Source organism: Oreochromis aureus, linkage group 6, assembly GCF_013358895.1.
Source record: "Oreochromis aureus strain Israel breed Guangdong linkage group 6, ZZ_aureus, whole genome shotgun sequence".
Lineage (NCBI taxonomy): Eukaryota > Metazoa > Chordata > Actinopteri > Cichliformes > Cichlidae > Oreochromis > Oreochromis aureus.
In genome coordinates this window covers 448,562-464,140 of record NC_052947.1, presented here as the reverse complement: position 1 = coordinate 464,140, position 15,579 = coordinate 448,562, and the positions used below count along the sequence as shown (strand labels likewise).

General features: G+C 39.4%; 1 protein-coding gene across 3 annotated transcripts in view; it reads left to right on the top strand.

The window, feature by feature from the left end:
- The window catches only part of LOC116326307 (heterogeneous nuclear ribonucleoprotein L-like), a 58,740-nt gene extending 51,958 nt beyond the window's left edge, over nucleotides 1–6,782 (top strand). For all 3 annotated transcript variants that reach the window (XM_031747519.2, XM_039614042.1, XM_039614041.1), the window contains 6 exons: nucleotides 44–279; nucleotides 3,610–3,731; nucleotides 4,366–4,564; nucleotides 5,186–5,243; nucleotides 5,387–5,485; nucleotides 6,479–6,782. In XM_031747519.2, the coding sequence (XP_031603379.1) occupies nucleotides 44–279; nucleotides 3,610–3,731; nucleotides 4,366–4,564; nucleotides 5,186–5,243; nucleotides 5,387–5,485; nucleotides 6,479–6,534 (770 nt within the window). In that variant the 3' untranslated portion in view covers nucleotides 6,535–6,782. The remainder of the gene's footprint in view (nucleotides 1–43; nucleotides 280–3,609; nucleotides 3,732–4,365; nucleotides 4,565–5,185; nucleotides 5,244–5,386; nucleotides 5,486–6,478) is intronic.
- The last annotated feature ends 8,797 nt before the right edge of the window (nucleotides 6,783–15,579 follow it).

Sequence of the window (15,579 nt, the reverse complement as noted above, 5' to 3'; positions counted from 1 at the left end):
GTACCACATAATATCCCCTAAGTATCTGTGTGTATCTTTGCAGGTCCACACTGGCCCCTCTTGCCTCTACCTGCTAAAAGCCGGAATTGGAGGTACAGCAAGGAGGTGCAGGAGAGGATCTGTTACCCACTACTCCAGAAGACCTCCCCCACATCCTCTTCCTCTTTCCTTGGCAAGAGCATTACTAGCTCTGTCACCATGGTGAGCGGTCTCCATCCTGTTAAGATGAACTGCAGCCGTATTTTCAACCTCTTCTGTCTCTACGGAAATGTCGAGAAGGTGTGTGAGGGTCCTCTCTGACTTTTAGAGGTCACGTTGATATGAAAATACATGTATTGTACAATACTTTGTATAATTTTCTTTTAATAAATCCTAATCATAACTTCTGTTCTAGGTATGTATGATTTAGATTATTTTTATACTGCTCAAAAAAGGAAAACATCAGATCTCAATGGAAAAAAAATAATTCTGGATAGCTATACTGGAGAACAAAAAGATGCCACATCGCTGGATGGAAATGAAAATTACCACCTTACAGAATGAAAATGTGAAAAAATATGCAGCACACTAGTCCATTTTGCAGCAACTAAAAATGGCACTCAGTAGTTTGTATGACCCCCATGTGCTTGGGGCATTCTCCTAAGGAGACGATGGATGTTGTCCTGGGGAATCTCCTCCCACATCTGGACTAGGACATCAGTGAACTTCTGAACAGTCTGAGGTGCAACCTGGGGGTGTCAAATGGACCAAAACATAATGCCCCAGAGGTGTCCAGGTTGGATTTTGGTAACGTTAGGGTTTGGGCCAGTCAATGGTAACAGTTTCTTCATCCTTTAGGAACTCCCTGTTTACTCTGGCCATATGAGAGCAGGCATTGTTGTGAACCAAGAGAAACCTACGACCTATACTTCAGAGTAGGGTTCAACAGTGGGTGAAGGATTTCATTCCAGTACCTATGGATAGTCAGGGTGCCTTTGCCTAGCCTGTAGAGATCAAATGCAAGTTGGGTTCCACAGTGCCAGGCAGTGAGCACAGGGCCAGTTCGAACTTGTCTTAATAAAAAAAGAAAAAGCAAGCAAGCAAAATCTCATGGATCATCATGAATCTGTATTAACTTCTCATTTATGCCTTAACCATGCATGTATTAATTAATTAACTAATTAAAGAGGTGTTCCTCCAGATGGTGTACTGAGAAATAAGGTATGCATTCAAATTTTTTATAGCCACAGATTAGCTGTCTATAAAGTTCATTTATTGTACTGGTGGCACTTTATAAAAATACCACATTATTAAGCATTAGTACGGTATTAGAAAGTCCTTAAGTCGTCAGGTATATATTTCTTTACACCTCCTTAGTATGTCATTTATAAATGCACAGATGTTTATCCATCTATTACTGTTACACTATGTACTGCTCTAGCTGGTATCACTACAGCTATCACTGCAACTGCATCATTGCTGTTTATAATTACAATCATATTTATCATCATAGTCATAATAATATCTGCAGGGCTCTAGAGTGCGACCAAATTTTTCAATGGTGCGACTAAAGAAAATCCTTTTGCGACCAGCTGTTCCAGTAAAAAAAAAAAAAAAAAAAGTCTCCGCAACTCTGAAAGTCTCCATGTGGTCAACAACTGACACACATCATGCCCCTATCGTGTGTCCCAATCAGAGATAGTCAGGAGCGGGACCTCTCTGATTGGCCGTGGTCCAGTTGAAAGTGCAGGCTGATAGAGAGAGGTGAGTAGCTTGAATAAAGCGATATCGATTCATTAAATCCTAAATCGACTTTTAAATATAAATGGATTTTGCCAGAAACACCAGAATCTCAGGTTAAAGCTCTAAAAACTATTTAAACCAACAGCAAATGAGAGCAGGTAAACGGATTCCACACAAAGACATAAACACAGAGCGCGGACCCGACGCATCAGAATCAGCTTTCTCTTTCTCGGCTTTCTCACCCGACGGCCCGTACACAGACACGCCGTTGGGGCTGAAAGCCGACAGCTCACAGATTCTGATGCGTCGGCGGGTCCGCGCTTTGTGTTTACGTCTTTTTGCGCTAGATTCTGATCTGCAGGTTTTATCTCTCTCCAACCAAAATTCACTCAACCACCAGCAAAAGAAGATCCAAACTACACTTCACATTTGATAAATGTCATCATTAATTCACTCTTACTTTTGCTGTTTTTCTTACACCACGATAAAATCACACTTAATGCGCAGCTCTCTCTCTCTCTCTCTGTGTACTTCAAGAACATGTTTCCCATCTCAAATCTCTGTTTTCTGCGTTATTCATTCACTTATTACCCACCAGTCTACCGTTGTTTACAGCGCTGTCGGCCGCTGTGTTTTTGTTTTTACTTAAATGTCATCGACAAGAAATCCTAATTTCTGCTGTTCAATACTGAAGAACTTACTTTTTAAAATTATGCAAAATTGCAGAATATTTTTCAGATTATATGATGTGATGATTAAGTTTAACATTGTCTACAATATTACTAAAGAGTGCCAAAGCACTTTAAGCACAAGCACAAGATTGTTAGTTAATCATTTACAAATCAATAATGTCTGTATAGACAGCAATTTTCCCCCCAAAAAGTGCACATGTAAAACTGCAGTGTTAAGTGATGCGGATGAAAAATTTGGGTGTGCCTAACTTTTGTGCTGGTGCGCCTAAGAAAAAAAGTTAGGCGCACCAGTGCAACCGTGGCAAAAAGTTAGTCTAGAGCCCTGATCTATATAAGGAGGAGTAATGCTCTGTAAATGTATGAATTAGTAAGGCAGTTAATATGGAAATGGACTATGTTTTTAAAAAATGATCAAATGACGTGCCATTTAAAGAAAAGCGAGTAGCTTCTATCTTAAAAGGTCTTCTGCAGAGTTGGCAAAAGTACAGACATTCTGTACTTTAGTAGAAATGCAAATACTACTGTTAAAAACTACTCAAGTAAAAGTTGAAGTACTGATTTCTTACACCGAAGTCTTCAACAACTCTAATTAGCCTGCAGTTTGTAGCTATCCAGTTCACTATACTTCTCCTTCAAGCTGCATCCACTGTTTGTTTGGGTGGGTGATTTGGGCATCAATAGCATGTAATGCATTTAAGTGATACTTGAAGTACATGAAGTACTCCGGTGTTAAGAAAACTCAGCTTTGAAGCGCTTACAAATAACTTTAGTTCTATCAACACTGCCACCTGGAACAGTTTAAAAATGAAAAAGTTCATGCAAAAGATCTGTACCTTTCTACATTTTTCTGTCCCACCAGTTTTTTTCTGTTTCAGTTCATATGAGTGCTGCAGCAGTATTAGGCCCACCATAAAGGTGGTTATTGGTTGAGACGCATAACGGCACCGATTTCAAGCCTGCACTAATCAACATCTCATCCCTCCTGTGACCCATGGCTTTTTATATTCGGAGCAAGTGAATATAGTTTAGTCTCAATATTAATGATTTAAAAAATTGCAGTAGGGAGAGTAGGGGCAGGGTTAAGGGAATGGTGACACCCATGCAAAATAAATAAATAAATACTGCAGTTATCAGCAACTAGGATGCTGCAAAATGGTAGCTCTTTAGCTAAAGAAAATATCTTTTGTGTTTGCAGGTGAAGTTCATGAAAAGCATTCCAGGCACAGCATTGGTAGAGATGGGTGATGAGTATGCTGTGGACCGAGCTGTGACTCACCTAAATGGTATCAAAGTATTTGGCAAGAAATTCAATGTTTGGTAAGCACTAAATATGCATGCTTCGGACTTGAAGACACTTAGGGTTTGTGGTAGGGAGTCTGATGTAGTCTATAATAAAATATCTTGACTGCTAGCTAAAAGTACATGACGCTGACACTGGCTGTAGTGATATTTATGTCATGATCATAGGTCAAAACTGAGGAGACGTGCATGTTTAAACAAAGGAAAGGAACACATTTTTTTTTAAGACCTGATATCCAAGAACTCTCCAAGGACTGAAAATTCCTACAAGTTGTGACTTGTATTTTACATAAATAACAGCAGTTAGTCTCTATTTTTTTATAAAATAAGTTGAGCTGTTCCAGCCTTTGCAAATTTGTAGAAATACTGCATCATTGTATTTTTTTCATTACTTCAGTCAGTGACTTTCTGCCTTAACTTAAAGGAGATCTATTTTATCTGTTACTTGAAACAAGCCACTTGAGTTCACTTTTTTAATGTTAAGCCAGCTCTCTTCTGATTGGTGAGGTATCCCCCCTCCATGACATCATACTGTACAGAAAGTAGAAAAAGCCTTAAAAAGCAGACTGAAGCATAGGATTTTGGCTCACACTGATAACATGTCCTTACAATACTTTGTCTATCAAACATCCCTTTATCTGACCCGTCTCAGTGTGTCCAAGCAACAGGCTGTGATTCCCAGTCAGGTCTTTGAGCTGGGTGACGGCACCTGCAGCTACCAGGACTTTAGTCTAACAAGGAACAACCGCTTCAGCAGTGCACAGAGCAGCAGGAACATCATCCAGCCACCCGCCACTGTGCTGCACTTCTACAATGCCCCACCAAACCTCAATCAACACCAGTTGCAGAAGGTAAGGCCACACCTGCATGAGACTTATTATTTCAATGGAGAAATGCTAGACTTAATGTCCACTCCAAGTGAGCTTTCTAAGTAGACAAGTGCGCTCCACTGTGGCACGCCTTGAGCTTTGAAGGGATCATTTAAAGATAATGAGTGGTATGTTGGTTGTTGGTTTAGAAGCATTTTTATTCACACATAGAAGGAAATGGGCTCCAGGTATTTTCTTTCTGCTCAGTGTACGTAACAGAAGAGACAACAAATAATTATTATGGAATAAATAGATGGATGACTTGTTACTATATATACAGTATATAGATGAGGACTTGACTATATATAGATATATAAAATAAACAGTAAATTAAACTTTCTAAATTTTTCGTTTTTACACAGGGTACATCTTGACATTTTAAGATGTCAATAAACCTTGTATACCATCATTATAACCTTGTTCAGGGAGATTTAATCTTCAAGTTACTCAGTTTTGCCTGTGGTCTTAAGATCACCAACGTACTTTTAGCAGTGACACATTGACAACCAACACTTTTTGTCAAGTTTTAGTTTGTGTTTATATTAACAAAAGAAAATGCAGAAATTGCTTTTAAAAATGCTTTTCTATCTTTCTTGCCTACAGCTCTGTACTGAATACAACATTTCAGCATTCTCTAAGTTCAAGGTTTTTGATGCCAAACGTGAGTTTAACCAATTAAAGAGCGATAATAACTGCTCAGGTCCAGGTATCAGGAGATATCATTCAGTGTGTACACGTTTCTGGGGTTTTTGTTGTTATAAACATTTCCGTCTTTTCTCCCCATCTTCCTCTTCCTCTAAGCAGCCAGCTCAAAGACTCTGTCTGGTCTGTTGGAGTTTGACAGTAAAACTGAAGCTGTGGAGGCTCTGATAGTCCTCAACCATCACCAGATCCGAATACCCAGTAAGTATTCAAATGATTATCGGCCTGTATCAGAACTGCTAACAGCAGCAGCTTCTCTGAAGGCCTCAGTCACAGGTCTAGAGAATATTTTCCCACTTTTGAAGTATTTGCTGAAGGTTGCTGGCAGTCCCTGTGAAACCAGTTACTAAAGACACGTTCTGATATTGCTTCAGTGTGGAAGAGGGTCCAAGACATGCAGAGGATAACTGAGTCGGACTTAAAGCAGAATGTTTATTGGCTGGAACCAATAATCCAAAAGAAACATAAATCCAAAAGGGTAAACTGAAAACTATAACCACTAGGAAGATCACTAGGGTTACTAGGAAAAACACACTGTCAGTGTCACAGTGTCACAGAGTGTGACACAGGACAAGGGGAAAGAGGAAGACAAGACACAGCTTATTATAGTAAAATATAACATATATATATATATATATGTATATATATATATATATATGTATATATACATATACATATATACATATATATGTATATAGATAGATAGATAGATAGATAGATATAATATAAAATATATAAAATAAATAAAATAAAGTCATGCAGTAAGGATTACTGAAATAGAATAATTACAAACAGAATTAATTATTTTCTCTTCAAGCTAGAAAAAATAGATAAGACAAATTAAGACTAGTTACCTAGAATGAGAATGAAGTTAACAGACAAGATGAATGGGTTTCAAGGTCGTAATCATTCTAACATGAGTTATAATGTTTTGTTCAGTTCTCCTTTCTTTCAGCATGATCAGTGCAGAATGCAGCCTCTCATATGAGATTGGATAAGCAACAGCTTGTGTTCACTATTAGATATGAGGCTTTACATAGGTTGGGTAAAGTAAAGAGAATAGAACGCCATCAAACAGATAAACATTATTCAAACTTCAGGACAATACAAAGTTTCTCATATGTTTGTGATGTTAAACTGACTGTCAGGAGTGGTCTTTCACAATAAAGTCAAAATCTTTTCTCCAACCTGCAGATAGCTCCAGCCCTTTCACCCTGAAGCTCTGCTTCTCCACTTCCTCCCATCTGTGACCCAGAAACAAGATGGCCAGGACAAACTGGAAAAGAGTTTATTTGTTCCTTGAAACAATTCTACTTTTTGTTAACATTTGTTAATATTTCATCTCATAGTTTCAGTGTAATTTAAGTGTTTGAATTAATTCAATTCAATTCAATTTTATTTATATAGCGCCAAATCACAACAGCAGTCGCCTCAAGGCGCTTTATATTGTAAGGTAGACCCTACAATAATACATACAGAGAAAAACCCAACAATCAAATGACCCCCTATGAGCAAACACTTTGGTGACAGCAGGAAGGAAAAACTCCCTTTTAACAGGAAAAAACCTCCGGCAGAACCAGGCTGAGAGAGGGCCATCTGCTGTGACCGGTTGGGGTGAGAGAAGGAAGACAGGATAAAGACATGCTGTGGATCATGGGAGGCCCCCAACAGCCTTAGCCTTTGGCAGCATAACTAAGGGAGGATTCAGGGTCACCTGATCCAGCCCTAACTTTATGCTTTAGCAAAAAGTAAAGTTTTAAGCCTAATCTTAAAAGTAGAGATAGTGTCTGTCTCCCAAATCCAAACTGGAAGCTGGTTCCACAGAAGAGGGGCCTGAAAACTGAAGGCTCTGCCTCCCATTCTACTTTTAAATACTCTAGGAACAACAAGTAAGCCTGCAGTGCGAGAGGTGATATGGTACTACAAGGTCATTAAGATAAGATGGGGCCTGATTATTTAAGACCTTGTATGTGAGGAGCAGAAGTTAAATTCCTTACAGGGGCTTAAAATGGAGTACACTGGAAAAAATCTAATGGGAAGCAATTAGGAACATTTGTGCTTAGTTCTGTGTTCAGTCCGAAGACAAATGATGAAAACAACTGTATTTTATTTGTGTAATTAAAGAGAAAATATAGAGAGCTTACATCATTATTAAAGCCCACCTGCATCAAACTTTTGCCTCAACAAACTTACAGTTTGTTCTAAAACCACTAAACCACTGCTGAACTCATTTGGCAGTTCTTTAAAGCTAAACAGCAACTTCAACTAAAAATTTAAGTCAGTTTAAAAAAACAAACGTCTGCTTTTACTATTACTCTGAGCGCCCTGATGTTGTTTTTACTCTTCCCATCATCAAAATTTAAATAACATTTTGTAAAGAAGGTGCTGGGTGTAACAGCTGTAAAGTACTGTGTGTTATGTTCACTCTAAGTAAAACATTAACCCCAGGAACCTTTATGCACTTTATGGTTGTTGATGAGTACTGCTCACACTTTTAGTTGTTGGATTATATAGCATACCTTCTTTTCCCTGGATAATGTTGTCTAATGCTGTCTTCCAAGCTTTTTGAATCAAACTTTAATTACACTGCTTAAACCAAAATAATTTGTCGTAATAAAACAATATTTTTGCTGTGATGTATTTGTGTTATGAAAGGATGCTGAATAGCAACAGAGTTAACAAAACATGTTAACTAACAGAAATCAACCAGAAAGACAGAATCATTAAAAATGCTTTGAATGTGAATTTTTATTTTGTTTCTGTGTTTCTGCATAGTTTGAAACCAAAGACACCAAAGCAGGCAGAAGATTTAAAGATCAATGGACAAAGTTTTTACAAAAACCTAACCCACAATGTAAATACATACATCATTTTTGATACATGTCTGGATTAAGCTAACTTTACCACTTAGCCAAATGTCTGATTTTTTTGTACATGTTAAAAATAATATAACAGCAACGAACAACATAATCAAAACAAAACATGATGAAAACAAGATAATCACAATAAATAACATGTTGAAAAAGGACTAGGAAGAAGCATAAGCTTATTTAATCCCACTAATATTTCTACTAATAATCATCCCTTTTTCTCCCTGTTTATGCCCTATCCTTTCATAAATCCTTCCAATTTGTTACATGGTTTTATAATCCCAATATACTTTATAAATATATTTACAGATATTTATACATACATGCTCATATATACATACATGTGTACACACATAAGTTTATATACACACACACACACACTGTGTGAATAGTGGGTGACAACACCAGGTCCAAGCCTACATACTCCCTGTCCTTTGTGAAAAACATATTTTTGTACCTCTTTTTAAACAGTCATACTGGGATTTTGCTTCAGCTTTTTACTCAGTCTTTTCCACAGGTCGACTCAAAATACAAGATGCAACAACTTTTTAAAACCGTACAGATAAAGGGATGTTTTACATTTATTTCCCTCCTCAAATTGTATTTTCCCATCCCTTTTAGAAAACAGTATTAGAATATTGTCTGAAAGTAGGTTGGTTATTGCTTTAAACATAATTTTATAGACCTGTTTTAAATCTCGTTATACTATGTATAATGACAATAAAGGCTTTCAATTCAACTTGTGCAGTGTGAAAATGAACTAGATAAGTGAATTTTAGTATTTTTGATTTGTATTTACACTTATTTATGACAGGAGTTATTTCTTATTCCTCCCATGCTGTAAGGAACATTGAGTTAGGATTCCTATCAGTCAGGCTTTGGATAGAGTCAAAAGTGGCTCTGTAATTCTTTCTGCCAGATTTGGTCCAGCATTTACAAAATAATTGTTGAAGCTCTTGACTACATCAGCAGCATTGTCCTTTATGATGCCATTATCAATAGAATACTGAGGATAACTTTGTTGTGCAGAAATATTTTTAATAATAATGTTCAACATACCCCATATTCCCTTAATATTGTGTTTGCTATTGTCCAGTATTTTCCTATAATTCTCCTTTCTATATATCTATGTAATATTGTTCAACTTAATTTTCTAGTTTTTAAAAAATATTTTTTGTCTTTTTCTATTCTTTTGTCTTTTTGTTCTTTGTTTTGTTTTTTGTTTTTTAATTTGCATACAGTGTGCTTTTTTTTTTTTTTTGTTTTTTTTGTTACACGCATTTTGTAAACCCTTAGTGGTCGAACTGAATATTTTTGCTTTCTGCTATATCATATTGTTGAACATGTTGTTGGAAGCTGCTACGCAAGTAACCCCGGCGGAAGGGGTTACATGAATAGGATGAGGGCCCGATGGAATCTATGACACCTACAGGTTGACGGCGAAACAACTAGTAGCTCAGTGTTTCTGGCGGAAGGGTTACATGAATAGGATGAGGGCCCGATGGAATCTTTGACACATCCAGATTGATGGCGAAACAACTAGTACCTCAGTGTTTCAACATTTAGAAGAAGGAACTGCTCTCACGGCTAGAGATTGATGGGGTACAAAAAAAATGTTACAGCAAGGAGCAGCCAGAACTAAAGGTCAGGGGGAAAATATCATCACCCCCACCAGAGATTGGGTACCAAGTCCCAAGTGTGATGGAACAATGATCGTACCAAGGTGTACTCTCAGTGGGGAACAATATGAAAACAGCACCACCAAGGTTGGACTGGAACAGGACTGGAAGCATATGGGAGAAGGACGCAACCCCCTAACTGGTTGAGAAGGACGCAACCCATGATGCTCAGTGGCTAGTGGATCTAAGTGCAGACCACAACAACCTCACTGAACATACTCCAGTAACCATCACAGTGGGAGACATTCTCCAGTATGAAGAGCGGGACATCACCAGGCCACAACATGGTTCACGCCTACTGGCTGAAGAAGCTGACTGCACTCCACGAGCAGCCAGACTAGAACCTGTCCCATCCAGCCAATGACCTGCTGGAACATGGAAGCTCCTGTCAGGCATCATAGCGCCTAGGATGAGCATGCACATGGCTCAATACATGAGCAGGGTTGCAAAAAAAAAATGGCAAGAATACCAGCCGAGACTGTGCACTGCTGGATGGATTACAAGAAGGCCTATGAATGCCTAGAACTGTGTAAGATCAACAGGACCCTAAGAGCCTTCATCAGGAGCGACACTAGTGTTTTGGCGAACAACACTGGAGGCCAACTTCAAACCCATAGCACAAGACACCATCAAGTGTGGAATCTACCAAGGAGATGCTCTGTCCCCACTGCTGTTCTGCATAGGAACCCCCTCAGTGAGATCATTGACAATACTGGCTACTGATACCAACTACGGAATGGAACAATGATCAGTCACCTCCTTTACATGGATGACATCAAGCTGTATGCCAAGAGTGAACAAGACATCGATTCACTGATCCACAGCACCAGGATATTCAATTCAATTCAATTTTATTTATATAGCGTCAAATCACAACAACAGTCGCCTCAAGGCACTTTATATTGCACAGTATATTCTACAATAATAAATACAGAGAAAAACCCAACAATCATATGACCCCCTATGAGCGAGCACTTTGGCGAAAGTGGGAAGGAAAAACTCCCTTTTAACAGGAAGAAACCTCCGGCAGAACCAGGCTCAGGGAGGGGCGGGGCCATCTCCTGTGACTGGTTGGGGTGAGAGAAAGAAGACAGGATGAAAGACATGCTGTGGAAGAGAGACAGAGATTAATAACAGGTATGATTCAATGCAGAGAGGTCTATTAACACATAGTGAGTGAGAAAGGTGACTGGAAAGGAAAAACTCAATGCATCATGGGAATCCCCTGGCAGCCTACATCTATTGCAGCACAACTAAGGGAGGATTCAGGGTCACCTGGTCCAGCCCTAACTATATGCTTTAGCAAAGAGGAATGTTTTAAGCCTAATCTTGAAAGTAGAGATAGTGTCTGTCTCCCGAATCCAAACTGGAAGCTGGTTCCATAGAAGAGGGGCCTGAAAACTGAAGGCTCTGCCTCCCATTCTACTTTTAAATACTCTAGGAACAACCAGTAAGCCTGCAGTGCGAGAGCGAAGTGCTCTAATAGGGTGATATGGTACTACAAGGTCATTAAGAGAAGATGGGGCCTGATTATTTAAGATCTTGTATGTGAGGAGCAGGATTTTGAATTCAATTCTGGATTTAACAGGGAGCCAATGAAGGGAAGCCAGTACAGGAGAAATATGCTCTCTTTTTCTAGTCCCTGTCAGTAGTCTTGCTGTAGCATTTTGGGTTAACTGAAGGCTTTTCAGGGAGGTTTTAGGACATCCTGATAATAATGAATTAGAGTAGTCCAGCCTGGAAGTAATAAATGCATGAACTAGTTTTTCAGCATCACTCTGAGACAGGATTTTTCTAATTTTAGAGATGTTGCGCAAATGGAAGAAAGCAGTCTTGCATATTTGTTTAATATGTGCATTGAAGGACATGTCTTGGTCAAAAATGACTCCCCACAGTGTTACTGGAGGCCAAGGTAATGCCATCCAGAGTAAGAATCTGGTTAGATACCATATTTCTAAGATTTTCAGGGCCGAGTACAATAACCTCAGTTTTATCTGAATTAAGAAGCAGAAAGTTAGCGGCCATCCAGGTCTTTATGTCTAAGACATTCCTGCAGTTTAACTAAATGGTGTATGTTATCTGGCTTCATGGACAGATAGAGCTGCGTGTCATCAGCATAGCAGTGAAAATGTATGCTATGTCTTCTAATGATACTGCCTAAGGGAGGCATGTATAATGTAAACAGAATTGGTCCTAGCACTGAACCCTGTGGAACACCATAATTGACCTTAGTGTGTGAAGAGGACTCTCCATTTACATGCACAAATTGGAGTCTATTAGCTAGATATGATACAAACCACTGCAGCGCAGTACCTGTGATACCTACAGCATGCTCTAATCGTGCTAATAGAATATTATGGTCAACAGTATCAAACGCTGCACTAAGGTCTAGCAGGACAAGCACAGAGATGAGTCCACTGTCAGAGGCCATAAGAAGATCATTTGTAACCTTCACTAAAGCTGTTTCTGTGCTGTGATGGGCTCTGAAACCTGACTGAAACTCTTCAAATAAGCCATTCCTCTGCAGATGATCTGTTAGCTGTTTGACAACTACTCTTTCAAGGATTTTTGATATGAAAGGAAGGTTGGAGATTGGCCTATAATTAGCTAAGACAGCTGGGTCTAGGGATGGCTTTTTAAGTAAAGGTTTAACTACAGCCAGCTTGAAGGCCTGTGGTACATAGCCGATTATTAGTGATAGATTGATCACATTTAAGATTGAAGCATTAATTAATGGCAGGACTTCTTTGAGCAGTTTTGTAGGAATGGGGTCTAAAAGACACGTTGACGGTTTGGGGAAGTAATTATTGAAGTTAACTCAGAAAGATCAATTGGAGAAAAAGAGTCTAAATGAATATCAATGGTACTGAAAGTAGTTGTAGATAATATTACATCTGTGAGATGATTATTGGTAATTTTTTCTCATATGATAAGAATTTTATTTGTGAAGAAGTTCATGAAGTCATTACTAGTTAACGTTAAAGGGATGGTTGGCGCAACAGTACTCTGACTTTTTGTCAGCCTGGCTACAGTGCTGAAGAGAAACCTAGGGTTGTTCATATTTTCTTCAATCAGTGATGAATAGTAAGTAGTTCTGGCTTTGCGGAGGGCTTTCTTATAAAGCAACAAACTATTTCTCCAGGCTAAATGATGATCTTCTAAATTTGTGACACGCCATTTCCTCTCCAGCTTACGAGTTATCTGCTTTAGGCTACGTGTTTGAGAATTATACCACAGAGTCAGGTACTTCTGATTTGAGGCCTTAGTTTTCACCGGAGCTACAGTATCCAGAGTCATACATAGTGAGGAGGTAAAATTATTAACAAGATAATCGACCTCTGTTGGAGTAGCGTTCAGGTAGCTGCTCTGCTCTGTGTTTGTACAGGGCATTGAAGATGCTAACAGTGGGTGGATTATATTCTTAAACTTAGTTACAGCGCTTTCAGAAAGACATCTACTGTGATAAAGTCTACTCCCCACTGCTGTGTAATCAATTATCGTAAATGTAAATGTTATCAGGAAATGATCAGACAGCAGAGGGTTTTCAGGAAACACTGTTAAATGTTCAGTTTCTATGCCATATGTTAAAACAAGATCTAGAGTGTGATTAAAGTGGTGGGTGGGTTCTTTTACATTTTGAGAGAAGCCAGTTGAGTCTAATAACAGATTACATGCCATGTTGAGGCTGTCATTTTTTGCATCTACATGAATGTTAAAATCACCCACAATATTTATTTTATCTGAGCTGAGCACTAAATCAGATAAAAAGTCTGAGAAATCAGACAGAAACTCTGTGTAAGGCCCAGGTGGACGATAGAAGGTAACAAGTAAGACTGGTTTCTGAGTTTTGCAGCTTGGGTGGACAAGGCTAAGCATCAGGCTTTCAAATGAATTAAAAGTCTGTCTTGGTCTTTCGTTGATTAATAGGCTGGTGTGAAAAATTGCTGCCACACCGCCCCCTCGGCCTGTGCTTCGAGATTTCTGGTAGTTAGAATGACTCGGGGGTGTTGATTCATTTAAATTAACATAATCATCCTGCTGCAACCAGGTTTCTGTAAGGCAAAGTAAATTGATTTGTTGATCAATTATTAAGTCATGTACTAACAGAGACTTGGAGGAGAGAGACCTAATATTTAATAATCCACATTTCACTGTTTTACTCTTTGGTTCAGATGTGGATACTGTATTGTTCTTCCTTTGTAATTTTTTATGTTTAAGTTCTTTTTTGCTGGTTTTTAGTTTGTTTTTTATCTGTTTGGGAGCTGACACAGTCTCTATGGAGATGGGGTTTTGGGGGGGTAACAGGAGGAGAGAAGCTGCAGAGAGGCGTGTAAGACTGCAACTCTGCTTTCTGGTCCCAACTCTGGATAGTCATATTTTGGGGGGTTTAATAAATTTGTCCATATTTCTAGAAATACGGACAAATCCCCCTTTGAATGGAGCTGCTCCATTCAAAGGGGGATGGATGCCGTCTCCCCTTAAAAAAACAGGTTTCTTCCAGAAGGTTTATCTGTGAAGCCCACATCATTTTTTGGACACCACTCAGACAGCCAGCAATTTAAGGAGAACATGCAGCTAAACATGTCACTCCTGGTCTGATTGAGGAGGGGACCAGAGAAAACTACAGAGTCAGACATTGTTTTGGCAAAGTTACACACCGATTCAGTATTGATTTTAGTGACCTCCGATTGGCGTGTGTCATTGGGTGTCATTACTGCCGACGTGAATTATGATTTTACTGAATTTACGTTTACCCTTAGCCAGCAGTTTTAAATTTCCCTCAATGTCGCCTGCTCTGGCCCCTGGAAGACAATTGACTTGGTTGCTGGTGTCTCTAGCTTCACATGTCTGAGAACAGAATCACCAATTACCAGAGTTTGACCCCCGGCGGGTGTGTCGCCAAGTGGGGAAAAACGGTTAGACACATGAACAGGTTGGTGGTGTACCTGGGGCTTCAGTTTAAGACTATGCTTCCTCCTCACCGTCACCCAGCCGCCCTCTTTCGGCAGCTGCTTGGGGTCTGCCGGGGAACAGCTAGCGGGGCCTACGCTATCTTCGGCTGCACCAGCTACAGGGGCCTGGCTAGCTACTTGTGAATGAAGGGTGCGAAGCCAAGTCTCCAATTCAGTAATCCTGGCCTCCAGAGCTGCAAATATGCTACATTTGTTACAAGTATCACTACTACTAAAGGAGTCCGAGGAGTAACTAAACATCTGATACAATGAGCAGGAAAGTGCAGGAGGGACAGGTGAAGAGGCCATGCTGCTAGCGAGTTGGCTACGAACTAAGCTAAGCTAGCGAAACAGTAAAGACACGTGAGTGAATACTTTGGCTATAAATTAGGTAGTGAGTACACAGAAAGTGTGCTTTGGATGAAGCAGGTGAAGATTATGCTATGAAAAAAGAATGTATCTAATACTTTTTGTCACGGCCAGTGGAGTGAGCCGTGTGGAGAAAATAAAGGAGGATCCAATTGCAGGCACTCGTGAAGGTGTGAAGGTGGTTTATTGAACACAAAGCACAGGGAAACAATGGCAAACGGAGATTAAGCTAAACTATACTGGAAACAACTAAACAACTAAACTACTGAACATGAACAAGAACACGAACATGAAGGAGGGCGAGCAGTGGCAGACGACGGTAGACAGCAGGGAGAACACACGGGTGAGACACGGTAGACACACAGACGAACCAGCAACTACAACTACAGAAGACACGACTTAAATACACTCAGAGAACACAGGGA